The 16,416-nt window shown below is 37.2% G+C and overlaps 2 protein-coding genes across 7 annotated transcripts in view; one reads left to right on the forward strand and one right to left on the reverse strand.

Annotated features, from left to right (window-relative positions):
- Nucleotides 1-500: 500 nt before the first annotated feature.
- The window catches only part of LOC309797841 (ankyrin repeat domain-containing protein 26-like), a 66,221-nt gene continuing 50,305 nt past the window's right edge, over nt 501-16,416 (reverse strand). The window contains exons 19-21 of one of the 6 annotated variants that reach the window (XR_014292819.1): nt 3,837-3,992; nt 2,607-2,651; nt 501-1,429 (exon numbers count right to left, since the gene is read on the reverse strand). Coding sequence is in view for 3 of the 6 variants with exons in the window: in XM_082646234.1 (XP_082502360.1) it covers nt 9,200-9,506; nt 10,904-11,121 (525 nt within the window). In the remaining 3 variants the exon portion in view is untranslated. Of the gene's footprint in view, nt 1,430-2,606; nt 2,652-2,692; nt 3,993-8,474; nt 9,507-10,903; nt 11,122-13,232; nt 13,524-16,416 lie in introns of those variants that run through there. The other 5 variants (XM_082646234.1, XR_014292820.1, XM_082646236.1 and 2 more) reach the window with 5 other exon arrangements.
- Nucleotides 11,261-12,784, forward strand: LOC309797842 (maternal embryonic leucine zipper kinase-like; the record flags this gene model as incomplete). The annotated part of the gene is made up of 1 exon (XM_082646237.1): nt 11,261-12,784. The coding sequence occupies one exon, from the start codon at nt 11,261-11,263 to the stop codon at nt 12,422-12,424; it is 1,164 nt and encodes a 387-aa protein (XP_082502363.1). The 3' UTR covers nt 12,425-12,784.

The raw sequence follows: 16,416 nt of genomic DNA on the forward strand, positions 1-16,416 counted from the left end.
TACACTGAAAGGACAGAAGAAAAGGGAATAAAGGATGTAAGTAAGAGTCACTAACATTTTAGCTCTTGGAATTGTTGGGAAGGAAAACACTTCCTCTACCCTCTTACGTTCATTAATTGGGAATCTGCAAATTAAATTGACAAAAGCAGATTACCATGAGAAAAAAACATTTAACTGTGGATGACTACATGCAGGGGTTCACAAAGAAACGTGATTTGAAGGGCTGGCTACAACTGGGGGCTTATATACTACTTAAGTGACGGGGGTAGGAGAAAGGCATCTTCTGAAAAACATGACTTCTTGGTGGGGGGAGGGAAGGGCACTTATGGGAGAACAAATGACATTTAGGAAAGATAAATGTTACATTAGGAGAATATACGGGAGATATGGTAGTTTTAGGAAAATGTCTGTTTGAGTCTGGTGCTTGGAACTCTTCTCTAAGACTGTTTCCAAAAAGTAAGTAAGTAAATAAATAGAAAAGGTGAAAAGTCTTAGGGAAATTTTATTTCTCCATGAGGAAAGATCTATGAATCAGTGTTTAAAGTTATATATACTAAGTTTTATGGCACTAGAACAATTGTAATACATCCAAACATTGACAATAAGGACTTCCCTGGTGGCACAGTGGTTAAGAATCCTCCTGCCAATGCAGGGAACACAGGTTCGCCCTGGTCCGGGAAGATCCCACATGCCATGGAGCAACTAAGCCTGTGCGCCACGACTACTGAGCCTGTGCTCTAGAGCCCGCATGCCACAACTACTGAAGCCCGCGCGCCTAGAGCCCAGGCTCCGCAACAAGAGAAGCCACCACGATGAGAAGCCCGTAGCCCCCGCTCGCCGCAACTAGAGAAAGTCCGCATGCAGCAACGAAGACTCAACACACTCAAAAATAAATAATATTAAAAAAACCCAAAACATTGACAATAGCCATAGCAGCAGTATATCCAAATGATGTCTGTCTAAATCTTTAGGTCTGTATATCATGATAAAATTGGAAATAGAAAAAAGCTATCAATCAACACCACTATATATTAATGACAAGTTTGGTTGTCTGGGTGCTGGTATCAGGGCTCAGTTTGAGTATGTAAAATCAACAGTGTTTTGATTCACAAAATCTGATTAAAAGTAAGTTAGATGCAGAGAAACATGGTTTAAAATACTATATAAATTTTCATCATACACATATAATACAAGAATATTTTCCTTTAATCCAGATTTTCACGTCATGTTTAATGGAAAACAACTAAAATGTTATGCAAACAACCCAGGAGGGAAATTTTTACTATTTATCTTTTAGATCATATAATCTTTCTTCAAAATCTGTACATATTCTCGTGATGTTTTCAAAACTAGATCTTGATTTAGATTTGACTCATCAGTAGCTCCTAGATGAGAAGCTCTATAGCATGCTGATTCAATTCAGCAGCAGCTGAAAAGAAAAAGAAAGGATTATATTCTTTACCTAAAATACTTGGGTTAACTAAATATAAGTTGGTAAAAAAAAAAAACCTGAGACCTTTCTAAGCGTTCAGAAGAATGAAAAGTATCTATACACGACATAACACAAAATATAAGATTACTAGTATATAATTTGCCTGTGGTTGCACGATGAATTAATTGCTCTTGTGGCTGAGTATCAGAGCTTCTGGCTTTCTCATTCGTCATTCATTTACTCAACAACCATCTGCTAAGGTGCTGTGACAAGCACTGAAATTACAAGATGAAGGTGACACAGTCCACCCTGAAAAATCATGCTATAAACTGGAAAAACAGACAAACAGGCAATTTCCATAGTCATAAATACTATGACAGGTATAAAAGAGGGTACAAGGAACACTCAGAAGTGACACCCAGCTTTGTGTCAATACTGTCAGCTTTTTGGTGGAGGTGGTATGTAAGTGGATACCTGAAGGACAAGGGAAAAGTACGGGAGATGGAGGGAAGAGGCAAATACAAAGACTAAAGGTGAGGAAGAGCACCTGTGGGATTGCAAGCAGTCTATTTGACTGGATGTAGAGCAAAGGGGCAGAGGAAGGTAGTAAAGAGATAAGGCTGAATACTATGGCAGGACCCAAACTGATTTGGGTGTTTTTATTCCATGATAAGGAATTTGGAATTTTTTCCTGAGAGCGAAAGATAAACCAATGACAAAGTCAATGACAGGAAATTTTAATGTCAGCCACTAAGTGACAGCTACACGAACGTGACTGCTTGAGTCTGGGTTTTTTGGCCTTAATCACTGCCAGAAACTTGAGAAGTTGATAAACCCCATGTTTTCTAATAGTGTCAGTGTGCAGGTTGACAGTTCCACAGGGATGGCAGAAGCAGAGAGGAAGGATATAGCCAGAAATAAAAAGAAATACATAGACTTTTTGAGATTTTTTTTTTAAAGCTGTGGAACATGATGAATAAATGAGGAATCAGGATATTTTTCATTATGAATGTTCATTCTTTCACATTTTTTCATTAGATATGTATAAGATATTTAACCTATCAATAGTATCTGCCATCCAAACAATGGAAAGAGATGCCATTTACTACTGAATATTTACAGTTTATTTCAGAAATCAATGTCTAAATTTAATTCATAAATTTCAGCAACATACCTTTTTCTAGTACTCTAGTTATATTTTTTCCATCTCCTGCCACATCTGAAATAAGTCAAATATTATTTAAGTTAGACAAGAGACATTTTTGTAGGAATGATGTATAGCTTATGAAATGTGGCCTTTAAATAATACTTCTAGAGACTAGACCTAATTTGAGGATTGCTTAAATAGAAAAATAATCACATCAATAAAATAAAATAAATTCCTACTTATTTTGATTTTAGATAATAAAGAACATATATATGTAATGTTATTTAGATTAATCGGATAAAAAGTACAATAAATATCAGTCTACTGAATATACATAATTTCAGAGGGTGATATTTGATCTTATTGGTACAAACAAGTTTAAACGATTAAAGTCATATATATATTACAATGAATGCATTACTTTGCAATTCTTAGAAAAATTGCTCTTTCTAAAAGTTTAATCAGTTTTTTACTCTAATGGATCTTTCCTTAAAATGAGTTTTCCTTTCTTACACTTCTATATAACTAAAATTTTAAGGTATGTTCTATGGTAATAATTTTTCAACATAGAATCTTAAATACATAAAATGGAGAAAATGGTTCCGTTGTAATGTCATGTCAAAATTCTACGGGCAAAAAATTAAGTAAAGGTATTTTGCTGTCTATATTAGGACTGAAACATTTATTTCAGAAAATCTGCTTGAAGAAAGGAAAAGTAGAGGCTAGAGCCAGTTTTCAAACTCAGTTTCTGATTCATGACTTTCTAGAATTAGAAACAAGGAAAACAATACATAATTCTTTAACTGTAACTTTGTTTCCATTCTAGAAATTAGGGCCAACTTTTTGAAACATTTGACTAATTATAGTTATCTACTTAATTATGAAATGTGTGGGAACATTTCAAACTGTATTACAAGTGTCTCCACCTAGAGTGTCCTTTTAAAAATCTTTCTTATAAAAGGCACCCTCTCACTAAACAGGGTCTCAAATAGTATACTGAACATGACAAACACTGTGATGATAAGGATATCATGATAGCCAACGCCTTTGTAAATTTTAGGTGCGAAGACAAATTTTTTGGCTAGCAGGTTTCCCAATATTTTCAGAGACTGTTTTCCATAACACTTTTCTGACAACAGCACTGTAGAGAGGCCCTATGAAATGAATAATGTGACAACATGACTAGACAGGTTTTGTGAAATTAATAACTCATAACAGATGAAGGAAGAAGCCTTTACTGAAATAATTTTGTATTACCATTAATAAACACTGCAAAATGTAGGTCACGTTTTTACATGCGTTGAATTAGGGAATGACCCGTGTAAGATTACTCTCTTTTCCCCCAAAAGCTCTTTTCCTCAATATGTCCTTCCAAGACGCTTATGTTGATTTCTAGGTGAAGATCATGTTCACCTGGAGGAAGTAGTTGGAAGTCGAACATTAATAAGGAGAACAGGGCTTCCCTGGTGGCACAGTGGTTGAGAGTCCGCCTGCCGATGCAGGGGACACGGGTTCTTGCCCCGGTCCGGGAAGACCCCACATGCTGCGGAGCGGCTGGGCCCGTGAGCCATGGCCGCTGAGCCTGCACGTCCGGAGCCTGTGCTCCACAACGGGAGAGGCCGCAACAGTGAGAGGCCTGCGTACCGCAAAAAATAAATAAATAATAAGGAGAACACACCTGCATTTTTCTTTAAACTTTTCCATTTAACAAAAACACAGAAAGGTGAGAAAATTATACACAGGAAAACAATATATCAGCAAGTTTTAATTTTAAAGATTTTTAGTTAGAAGGATTCTCTCACAACTGGTAGTTTCCAAACTATGTCCCATAGTAATGGAAGGTCCCCCACTGAGGACACTGCAGGACTGAAGGAAAAAGAAGTCACAGCTTCAAGGTCTCCGCCACTCCTTTAGCTAAACAGCTCTATATTTGTCTCTGTTTTATATAATACAGTTTCATGCAAAATTTTTTTTTTTAAAAAGAAAGTTTCTTTTCCTTGAAAGAAAATTTTTTAAGGTATGAGAGTCATTGATTTAGTCAAAGTCCCTAATTTTACAAAAGAGGTAACAAAGGGTCAGAGAGACTTTGTCACAAAGCCAACATGTCACAAAGCCAACGGCCTTCTCGCTGAGTCTAGAGAGAGTTCTACGCCAGCTACTTCCTCAGATTAAGAAAAAAAAACACATAGATTTTTAACTATAACTCAGAGAAAATGAATATGTAAAACTTTGTCATGTAGCTCAATAACGTTTGATGCATGAGACATGAAATAGTAGCTTTCTAACTAAATTATATATTTTAAAGGCATGAACAAGAATAAATTATCATAACTCCTATTAGTAGCAGTCAATATATTTAATTTATAAAGCACAGATTTTTTTTTTTTTAACCACAGGACAGGGAACTTGAAGGAGAAAATCTTTAGTTGAATCACACAGGCCAAAATTGAGGAGATTCTTCTTCTTTTTTAAAAATTTATTTATTTATTTATTTTTGCGGTACGCGGGCCTCTCACTGTTGTGGCCTCTCTCGTTGCGGAGCACAGGCTCCGGACGCGCAGGCTCAGCGGCCATGGCTCACGGACCCAGCCGCTCCGCGGAATGTGGGATCTTCCCAGACCGGGGCACGAACCCGTGTCCCCTGCACGGGCAGGTAGATTCTCAACCACTGCGCCACCAGGGAAGCCTGAGGAGATTCTTCTTTAAAAGGATATTCATTTCCTCCAAATAAAACTTGGTTTACCGAAATGAGTCAACAAATGAATTATCCACGTTGTGGGTTATTTATGGCAAAATTTAAAACACAAAACAGATTTCTCTTTACTATCTAGCATACTTCAATCTCTCATCATTAGTTTGTATGTACAAAAAACATGAGTGTAATCTCAATTAGAATTTAAATCCAGTCAGAAATTACAGGCTAATTCCTTGGCCTAAAGTTTCAACGTGAGGACTTACACTCCTACCCTCCTCATGAGAGGAGGGGAGATTTACCCAATGCGTGAATTTGGGAGAAGGAACTAAGAAGTGCTGGCTTGCTTCCGAATCTCTTCTTTGAGAAGGTGTGTGTGCCCTCAGCACCGGGAACTGGGGTCTGCTCTCATGCCTGCAGTAAGCAGCCTGCCCTGGGGCGGGGGTCAAGCATTTGCTTCCTCCCCTTAGGCCTAATTTGGGATGAAGTATTCTGAGGCCCACTGTGACTGCACACCTAAAGCACGTCCTCCAATTTGTTAGTTATGTGTCAGTAACAAAGCTCCTTAGTTGATCTCCAGCTGCTGACTCCCGCGTGCTGAACTCAGAAGGGGAAGAGAAGTGTCATCTGCCACCTACCCACCACAGCTCCAACAAGGCAGAGGACCACACGACACTGAGGGAACGTTTTCTTCTTCTTCCCTGACTTTATAATTAACGTACATTGTTCAAAACAACCCCCACTATAAAGTAGGGGAAAGGTGAAAGGAACATTTTAGAAAGAAACGTAGTGAAGCCAGTAACAATATGAAGCACAACAGGTATGTGCTCGTTCACCCAACTGTAATATATTACTGTTAAATTATATCTGAGACTGCAGGCTGGAAAATAATGTTGCACTCTCTTTTTAAGACCAATTTGATAAATATATACACACCACACACATACACATGCACACTCATTTCCAAAGTTAATTTATTTTCAGTAATTATTGATACTTTTAAAAGTTGATATCACTCATTTTAAGTGTCACGAAAATGTAATAAAATCAAGTCATTTAAACCACTTCAATTCATTATCCAATTGTAAACAGGCTAAGGTATGAAGGAAATTACACTTGGCAGTCTGTAGATATTAAGTACATATATTTTGCTGCAGAGAGAAGAACTGAGGAAGAATTTGTAGATCAAAGAGCTGAAAAACTAAGTACAGGAAAAAAAATGAATGAAAGAAAAAGAACTGTTAAGAAGTTGAACTATTACCTCTATCTTTCAAAAGATAAAATGCCTACTCATTTGTCCATGTGGACAAAATGAAGTGGGAACAAGAAGGATTATACTGATATAATAAACTGAGACAATAAACAAGTTTATTGAACTCTGCCTGTGCCTTATGAGAAACTAGCTCAACTACTGTGGTAATTTGATTAGAGTTAAAACTCAAGAGTGGATAGGCACTGCCTTGGTGATGTAAACACGAGGCCTATTTTTTTTAAAAGAAATGTGACTCAATATTCTGGTGAGACACAAAATGTTGTGTCATATAAAAAGTCAAAGTCTTAGGAATATTAATTGTTTTAGCTTCAGTGCATTTGTATGACCACATTTAGAAAGAGAGTTGCTAAACTGAATGGACATTTGAGCAATTTTTTAAATTACTTAAATAAATCATTAGAAAATTTTTCAAAGTGTCAGTAATGCACCAAAAGTCCAAAATCAGTCAATGTAAAATGTAATCCTCCTACTTAAGACAGATTTAAAGGGCATTTATTAACTACTGTGGCCATGCATCGTGTTCGGCACACAAATACCTGAAAACTCTTGAACATAAAAAAATCTTTAAACCAGTGAGATTGTGTCTGTTATAAAGTTGTCTGGAATAGATTTTTAAGTTTTCAGTTCTTGAAAAAATTCTATGTGCAAGAAAATCTAACAGTGATGTAGCTATTTTGGCTAATGTTAACCTTTTGTATTTTATAATAATATAATTAAATAACACAATTGAAAAAAACTGTAAAATTACTTCTGATATATAGGACCAAACATCCCAGAATTAACTAGAATGTGAAAACTGAGGGTAAAATTAGCAAGACAGATACGTAGTAATCTCCTACCCCCACAATGGTATCAACTGCTAAGACTGAACTTCATGTACTGGTGAGGGAGGTAATAAATCTGTGTTAGGTACATGGAGTAAGCTTGCTGCTACAACCAGCACAACTGAAACCACACACCTAGAGCGGTACTTTGCTATAATTATTTTCCTTAAAGTTAGGGGAAAATGCTGAGTAAGATAAAACTTCACAGTAGGAATAGTCCAAAATGTTAAAACATTGCCAATAAAGGAGAATGATAAACAAATGCAATCTTAATGCCATTTTTAACATTTTACTTTGTAGAATCATAGCTAAAACCTTTAGAAGGCTATTGTTTTATCATGTCCCATCCAAAAACCCACCTCTTTCTATCATTTTAGACAGTACGTTAACACCTCTCATAGTATTATTTTACGTTTTCCTAGTAGAAATAATTATATTCCTAGCAATTCCAGAAGGCACCTTCTTTCTGTAAGTCTTACTAAGAATTAGGTGACCAACAACTGTATAATAACTCTTCCGCGGCATTCTGTAGTGATTATGGAGACGTCTTTGCATCTTGATAGAGTTAAGTAGTGCTCTTCAATCTCTCTTATTCAAACCAGCACGATTTGGCAAAGACCCCACAAGGGAACTATGTATACCTAGTAACTACAACATGGAGTTTAAAATAAACTATTTTTCGATTTATCTAGAATTACTAAAAAAATAAACGCCTCTTTCCTCGAAAAAAATTAAAGGAAAAAATTCCCGCAGAAATTTTCTCTCACATTGTTTTTGCATTCACACACTCTTTCATCTTCATCTTGTAAAATGATACATTGTTTGATTTTTTGGGTGACAACTCATGAGAACATTCTAAGTTTACATCATGCTTAGCAACTGACAGAGGGCTTGACATGCATTTTCTTTTCGACCCTGGAGTCCAGTTTCATGGCTCTGAAGCACTTAGACCCAATTTAGCCACAGCACTGTCTAAGAAACCTTAGCTTTGCTCTTCTATGATTTCTTACGACGTGAAGCCAAATGAGAAAACAGGTTGAGACTTCATTTAACAAGGCCTACTTTTCTCTGCATCAAGAACGTCATGAAAACCCCATCAAAACCATAACCCCGTGTGCACTGAGTGAGATGCATATTTTAATAACAATGATACACAATGAAAACCAGTTGCAATTTAAAGACTCCCCATCATAGTCATCATTCATCCAGGTGATGGCAAGATAGAGACATAAGTGGACTTCATTTTAAAAGTTTAAATATTTGCTTTATTTACGTATTTAGAAATGTTCTACAATTGCTCAGCAAGACATTTTATAAAAATTCAATAAAAATGCTCTAAGTAAAATAGCAATTAAGGATGCACTCTCATGTACGAAAATGACAAAAAAATTTAACTTAAAAACAGAAATTAACCTATTTAGTGCTACAAGTCTATTTAATTCACAAAAAGGATTTATCTAGGATTCCTTTAAATAAAAAAAAATCCATATATGGTTAAGTGTTTGGATGCCAATCATTCACTTATGCTTAGGGGTAGAAAAACTAGGGTGCAGCAAAACTTGAAAATGATTATGAACCATTGCCAAACTGAAATCAATTAGAAGGTATATCTTTGGTTATTAGGCAATAATATTTAATTTCTAAAATAGGATTTAACTGCAGTTTTTAGAAATTTAAAATTTGTCAGTTTAATTACATTTACTGAATAAAGTTAATGATAAATCTCTCTTGAAAATGAGAAATCCAGGGACTTTAAAAAATCATAAAATTTCTGTCTCTTTATTAGCACAATTATGGCTTTTACTTCGTGTGTGTAAGTCAAATAAACAATTCAGAATTTCACCAAATTAGAAACAAGAATTATTATCAGAAATCTGAAACCCAAGGAAAAAAGGGTAATATAACTAACCTTGGTCCAGTAAATCTCCATGCTCTCATGTGAAGGGCGCCAACTTGAGGTAGAAATCCCTAAGTTTTCTCCTGGAGTAAGATATCTATTGAGCACTAAACTATTATTAATATTTCCTACACAAGGTGGCTTCAGGACTGGCCTCGTAGTAAGAGTGCTGAGTAAAGATCTGTTCTGCTGTTTCTCCACCAGTAGTTTGGTACTGACCTTTGCCAGCTTCTTATTAGTCCTGGGAAGATGGCAAAACACCAATTTCATTCATTGCATTTTCCCTAAATGATTTGTAAATGATTTGCATTTCTTAAATTGCCATAATAGTAAATGGAATGAACCATTAAACCACGTTTTAACACTGAAAATGGGTCAGAGCAGACCTATTATAAACAATTCTAGGTGTAAAATTGTTCTAAAGAAGTACATATGTGTCTGGGGGATCCTTAACTAACAAGTCAGTCAAAGTCAGGAGAGAGAAATGGCATCAGCGATGGAGACGGCTTAACAGGTGACGCTTGCTGCCTTCTGCGATGGCTGCACTTAGACACCCACCTTTAGTAAACCAGTTCAGGGATGAAAAAACAAACCATCCCTCAAAGACATTTTCAAGCATTTGCTTTCACCACCCCTGTATACACATTTCACTCATTACCTCAGAGGAATTAAGCATTCGGCACTGAGGAATAATCTAGAGCAGCGGTCCCCAACCTTTCTGGCACCGGGGCCAGTTTCGTGGAAGACAACTTTTCCATGGATGGGGGTGTATGGGGGTTGTCAGGATGGTTCAGGCGGTAATGCGAGCGACGGGGGGCGATGGGGGGGGCGCGGCAGGTGAAGCTTTGCTGGCTCGTCCACCGCTCACCTCCTGCTGTGCGGCCCGGTTCCTAACAGGCTGCGGACAGGTACCGGTAACACTGTTACTGAGGTACTGGGGGTGGGATCTGCCCTTGTGGTCTTCCACGCACACCCTCACGCAGGCCACCGTGTTATTTTTAGACACTTTGTGAATTATACGGCCCTTCGCCCCTCTGTTACTTTCCCCTTATTTCACAAGCATGCCTTTATGTAGAGTAGAAAAACTTCAAATACAGTAGTTTGTCTCAGGGCGCCCTCTAGCGATGATACCAAAGATCATAATCAAGAAAGTAAATTTACCAAATGCTAAAATGTGACGCTTTGCGTTTAAGCGGTAATCTTCCAAAAAATAATTAAACTCGTTAATATTTCTATTTACGGGAATTCCAACAAGAAATTTTATCTCAGTTACAAAGTTTCAAAAACACTTAGCTTAAAGACTAAATCAGGTTAACTATTGGGTTGGCCAAAAAGTTCGTTTGGGTTTTTCCAGTAACATCTTACGGGAAGACACAAATGAACTTTTTGGCCAACGCAATATATGAAAATATAAAAAATAAAGTTATGTAAAACCAACAAAAAGGTGGGGAGATGCAAACTGGACTCACATTTTAAAGGTGACTTCACTTACTAACATCATTTTCCAAAGTTATACTATCTAGTTAGCTTTCACTTCCTACTAATCTCATGAACCTGGCTCAATAAAAATTATGCTTTAGAGGCAAATTAATGAGCTAAATTTAAATTTATTTTCTATGATTCTACGTTTTGACTTACTTCTTTAGTTCATTTGCCAATGACTTTCTAACTTTTAGTTCTTCGAGGTAGAGTTGCTTATATTTTTCCAACTCTGCTTTAGTAGAATCTTCTTGAAAAGTTTTCATTTTGGAGAGTTCAGATTCCAGATCTTTAATTCTCAGTTCCATTGGACTTCTTATTGAAGCATTATTATTCTCTCTTAACTGCTCTAAGTTTTCTTGAGATGCTGCTTGTGTCTAAAGTCAAATAAAAACATACATGTTTAAAATAATTATAACCTGAATAATTATAGTATATTTGTTCCCTTTAGTTTTGTGTCAATGATTCAGAGAGCAATTTTAAATGTGAAAAAAAAGCTGAACTTTAAAAATATTTATGCAAGATTACAACTGTCCTGTTGAGTGGCAAGGCAAGACTCCTCTTTTTCACCTTGATGAAGATTGTGTAACGGAACTTTCTGTATATCACAGAAACAACAGACAAACAATGGAGGATTTAATTTCACTGTGGCAGTATGATCACCTCACAGCTACTTATCTTCTACTCCTAGCCAAGAAGGCTCGGGGAAAACCAGTTCGTTTAAGGCTTCTTTCGTCCTGTGGACAAGCCAGCTCGACTGCAGTCACAAACATCAAGCCAAAGAATCTGAGTCTAGAAGATGTGATCACCAGTGATGAAAATTATGTGGCTGGATTAATAGACTATGAATGGTGTGAAGATATTTCATCAACAGGTGTGGCTACTCCACAAACACCACAGTTTGCCAAGCATTGGATAGAGTCAAATGGTCTGGAATCTAAATCATTAACTCCAGTATTATGCACAGCATCTGCCAATAAATTAAAGAACAAAGAGAATGTATATACTCCTAAGTCTGCTGTGAAGAATGACGAGTGCTTTTCATTTCCTGAGCCAAAGACTCCAGTTAATAAGAACCAGCATAAAAGAGAAATACTCACTACACCAAATCATTACAGTACACCCTCAAAAGCTAGAAACCAGTGCCTGAAAGAGACCCCAGTTAAAATGACAGTAAATTCAGCAGGAACAGAGAAGTTAATAACAGGTGTCATTAGCCCTGAGAGGCGGTGTCACTCAGTGGAACTCAACCTTAACCAAGTACATGTAGAGGATACTCCAAAAAGAGAAGGAACCAAAGTGTTTGGGAGCCTTGAGAAGGGGTTGGATAAGGTTATCACTGTGCTTACCAGGAGCAAAAGGAAGGGCTCGGCCAAAGATGGGCCAAGAAGACTAAAGCCTCACTATAACATGACTACAACCAGATTAGTGAATCCAGATCAACTCTTGAATGAAATAATGTCTATTCTTCCAAAGAAGCACGTTGACTTTGTACAAAAGGGCTATACACTGAAGTGTCAAACACAGTCAGATTTTGGCAAAGTGACAATGCAGTTTGAGCTAGAAGTGTGCCAGCTTCAAAAGCCCGACGTGGTGGGTATCAGGAGGCAGCGGCTTAAGGGTGATGCCTGGGTTTACAAGAGATTAGTGGAAGACATCCTGTCTAGCTGCAAGGTTTAATTGATGAATGGTTTCCATCCTGCCTGATGAGTATGGGTGCGATACAGCCTACATGGAGCCTGGTGTGATGGGTTTGATTTTTAAAGTCCTCTGGAACTACGAACTTGTTTCTAAAGAGCTACCTTAAAGACCAATATCTTTTTGTTTTTAAACAAAAGATATTATTTCATGGATGAATCTAAGGCAAGCCCCTCTGGCATTATCTCTTACTGTCTTTTTTAATCCTGTGCGTTGTATATTAATAACTGTTGACTTTCTTAGATTCACTTCCATACATGAATGTAAGCTCTTAACTATGTCTCCTTTTAATGTGTAATTTCTTTCTGAAATAAAACCGTTTGCGACTATAAAAAAAAATTATCATCAATGTAAACTGAATTAAATCTTAATTACAAAATTAAAGTTGGATCATTCTTATATTCGTACTCATGTAATCTGATAATTCAAAGAATAATAGGATCAATTTAAAAATTTTTAAATTGAACAATACAGCTAAGAATAATCCAAGAGTATAGTACAATTTCTAAATCATAATATTTTCTTTTCATCCTAATAGTTTTGTTTTATACCAGTTGGTCTTCAAAATAAAATGATTCCCTAGTGAGAATCGTTCTGAAAGATCAATTTAGTGAGAATAATGATGGAAACTGAAATATTTAAAGGGAGAAACAAATGCCACCTTCCTTCCAGTAATTTACAAAACAAACTGCTATAAGGGAAGTAGAAGAAACATATAAAATGTATACATCTGAAATGTAATTTATAAATGTGAAGTGAATTAAAGCACATTACAGATCAAAAAATTAACCTGTAAAAATAGGTTGACTTCTTTTAATTTTTCTATTATATCCTGTCTTGCTCTTTCTTCAACCTCCCATTTATACTGCTCTACTTGACTGTGTTCTATCATATTCATTTCTATATGACTTCTGAGGTTCACTACTTCTTGTTCCAACTTCTTTTAATTCTTCTCTAGTTTTTCACATTTCTTTTGCATTACTTTCATAGATAATAACTCCTGTTGAAGAACTTGATTTTTTACACCCAGATGTAGACATTTTGAAGATGCAGTTTCCAGTTCTGCTGTAAGGTCATCAATCTTCATGAATAAAGTAAAATCGCTTGGTAATTAGGGACATAGACTGAGAATAGCCTAACTCAAAACCAGTATCCACTTTTAAAATAAATTCAGTTACAATAAAATGGTGTCTATACTGTAGCGTGTAGGACCTTGAATTACTAAGAAAATGAAGAAAAAAGTTCAAACCACCAAGAGCCACAAATATATATCCTTCACTGTCATCATTGTTACACAAAATTTGCATTTGATTTTATACTTTTATTCTTCTATTGTTTCATGCCTTTCCTCCATAAAATGACTATAAGTCACCTCTTAGTAGAAAGCCTCTTACTCCTTCCCCACCCCCATCTTAACCCACCATGATTTTTAAAGTTTTAGGGATATCATATTGAGTTATTTGGGGCTGAATTAATAAATGCCTCCCAAAATAAGACTCGGAAAATCAGACTCTAATGAGTCTTGTAAATATGGCTTCTAATACCATAAGCCTTTTTTCTGAACTACAAATATTTTATGCTAATTTGAATTGCATTCCAAGGAGAAATGCTTCGCAGGGTTAAGGAGAAATCACATCTCCCAGTGTCATAGTTTAGCGAGATGATCCATACATTTTTCTGAACAAAAAAATGCCATTAATTCTTGTAATGCTTTGTTACTTTCCACAGAATAAGAGAACATACTAAACAAAACAAACAAAAAACTTGCTGGAATTTCAAGGACACTGAGTTGGGAAGAACTACTTCCCTTTAGACAGAATGATTATTTGGTCAGACAAGGTAAGTGGATGTGGTAGTTTAAAAAACATGTCTACATGTTTTGAAACTGGTGGCTCAGTGGTTGAGAGTCCGCCTGCCGATGCAGGGGACACGGGCTCGTGCCCCGGTCCGGGAAGATCCCACATGCCGCCACGGAGCGGCTGGGCCCGTGAGCCATGGCTGCTGAGCCTGCACGTCCAGAGCCTGTGCTCCACAACGGGAGAGGCCACAACAGTGAGAGGCCTGCGTACCGCAAAAAAAGGGGAAAAAAAAAACATGTCTACAAATTCTTGGACACTTATCTCACGAAATTCTCAGGGCTTCGCAAGACTGTTAATGGAAGCCTGACGGCCCTTGAAGAGGCTGAAGGTGACAGCTTCTAGGCAAGGGAAGAAAATGACACTGCAACCTGGAGGTAGGGGGATTCTAGCTACAAAGCAGCTGAAAGTAAAATTGATGAGAGGGATAAGCTAAAAAAAAAAGACTATTGAATATAAAGGATCCAGGACTCATTGGGTTCAAATATCTGTATCCCATTTACAGCATCTCCACATGCCCAAATAATGCTAAAACAGAGAAATAGCTTCTGGGCTAAGATCAGATTTAGGGTGCTGCCAGGAAAACATGGTCTAAAGATGAAGCCAAGACTGTAGAACCCTTTATTAACACCCTGGAAAGACTTAAGTTGGTGTCTCAAATTCCTTTAAGGATCTTTAAAAAGCATAAGAATTTTAAAGGCATCATCCTACAAAGTTTCCCGTCCTACCGTCCTACAACAGCTTCACAAGAAGCCCAAGGGGAAGAGCTTATCTCAAAAAGATTTGGGAGGGTAGCTTTTCCAATGTCATGAACCCCAATAAAATTCACAGGACATTCAAAGCTTTAAAGAGAACTGTGGTAGCAAAAACACTGCTTGCTAGCTTGCATTAACAGAGACCAAGACAGTACAAAATGAGAAGAGGCCTCTGGGATTTTCTTAGAAGTTCTGTAAGTCCCCCTTCCTCCAGGTTTCAGTGTCATTTTCTTCCCTTGCTGGCTTGAGAAACACTACTCAGCTGCAAACACAGGTCATTTCTTATGAAAAGGACAGAACAAAGAGCTCAGAGGGTACAGCAAAGGAGAATCACTTCCATGGTCGGGACTAAGTCCTAATCACAGAGCTGGCAGCAGGTATCAGGCTGTATTTCAGAACTGCTATGGACCAGCATGTCTTCCACTTTCCATTTCTGAAGGGGAGAGTCTTTAGCAGTTTAACAGAATGTTGGTTATGTGGGTGACAGAAGATCTGTCCCTTTAGTTCTCAAGTCTTAGTACTGAGAGGATTGGTACTCAAGGGGCTATACTCTAGAAACCACACCCAGGAGCCTCATCCCCATCCATACCTGGTGAAAGATGGTAAGATCCTGGACTCAAGCCTGAGCCTGACACCATAACAATTGAGACTTGTGGGGGAACTGAGTAGGGATAAGTGTATTCTTCATGTGGAAGGAATATAAAAATTGTGGCCAGTGGGTAGATTATGCTGGTTTTTAAATGTATCCATAAGTTTTTGAAAAAAATTATCCCATAAGAAAAGGTAGACTATGGGCCAGGCATAAGTGACTTATTCCTAATGAACAGAATATGGTGAAAGAGATGCTGTGTGAATTGCAAGGCGAGGTTAGACAAGGCAACACGGCTTCTGCCTGGTTCTTAACCTTGGAACCCAGCCCCATGTTGTGAGGAAGCTCAGGCCACAAAGAGAGCCTAGGTGTTCAGGGTAGGTGTTCCAACTGAGGGGAAGAGAGGCCAGCTGTCCTGGCTATGCTTTTCCCAAGTATAGATTGTGAACAAAATAAACATTGCTTATTTCAGCTACTAAACTTTGAGGAGATTTTTAGGAAAAAACAGATAGAAAAGTGGATGAAAAAAAAGAGATAATAAGAAACATAACTTAGACACAGTAGAAATTGGTTTCCTATAAACTGGAATCTAATAAACGTTGAGATTAATTTAAAATGACAAACAATGCTGATGAGAAGAAGCAGATAACTAGAAGAAAGACCTAAGAACTATTCAGGAGGAAGTTTTGGGCAGGTTCCCTTCACTTACAATTTCTTACAAATAGGCAGGTATGCCTCTTCAGAATTTCCCCTCAAGTTTGAAGATAAGCAAGA

The sequence above is a fragment of the Mesoplodon mirus genome (assembly GCF_964341445.2).
Source record: "Mesoplodon mirus genome assembly, contig: HAP1_SCAFFOLD_1081, whole genome shotgun sequence".
In the NCBI taxonomy this organism is placed as follows: domain Eukaryota; kingdom Metazoa; phylum Chordata; class Mammalia; order Artiodactyla; family Ziphiidae; genus Mesoplodon; species Mesoplodon mirus.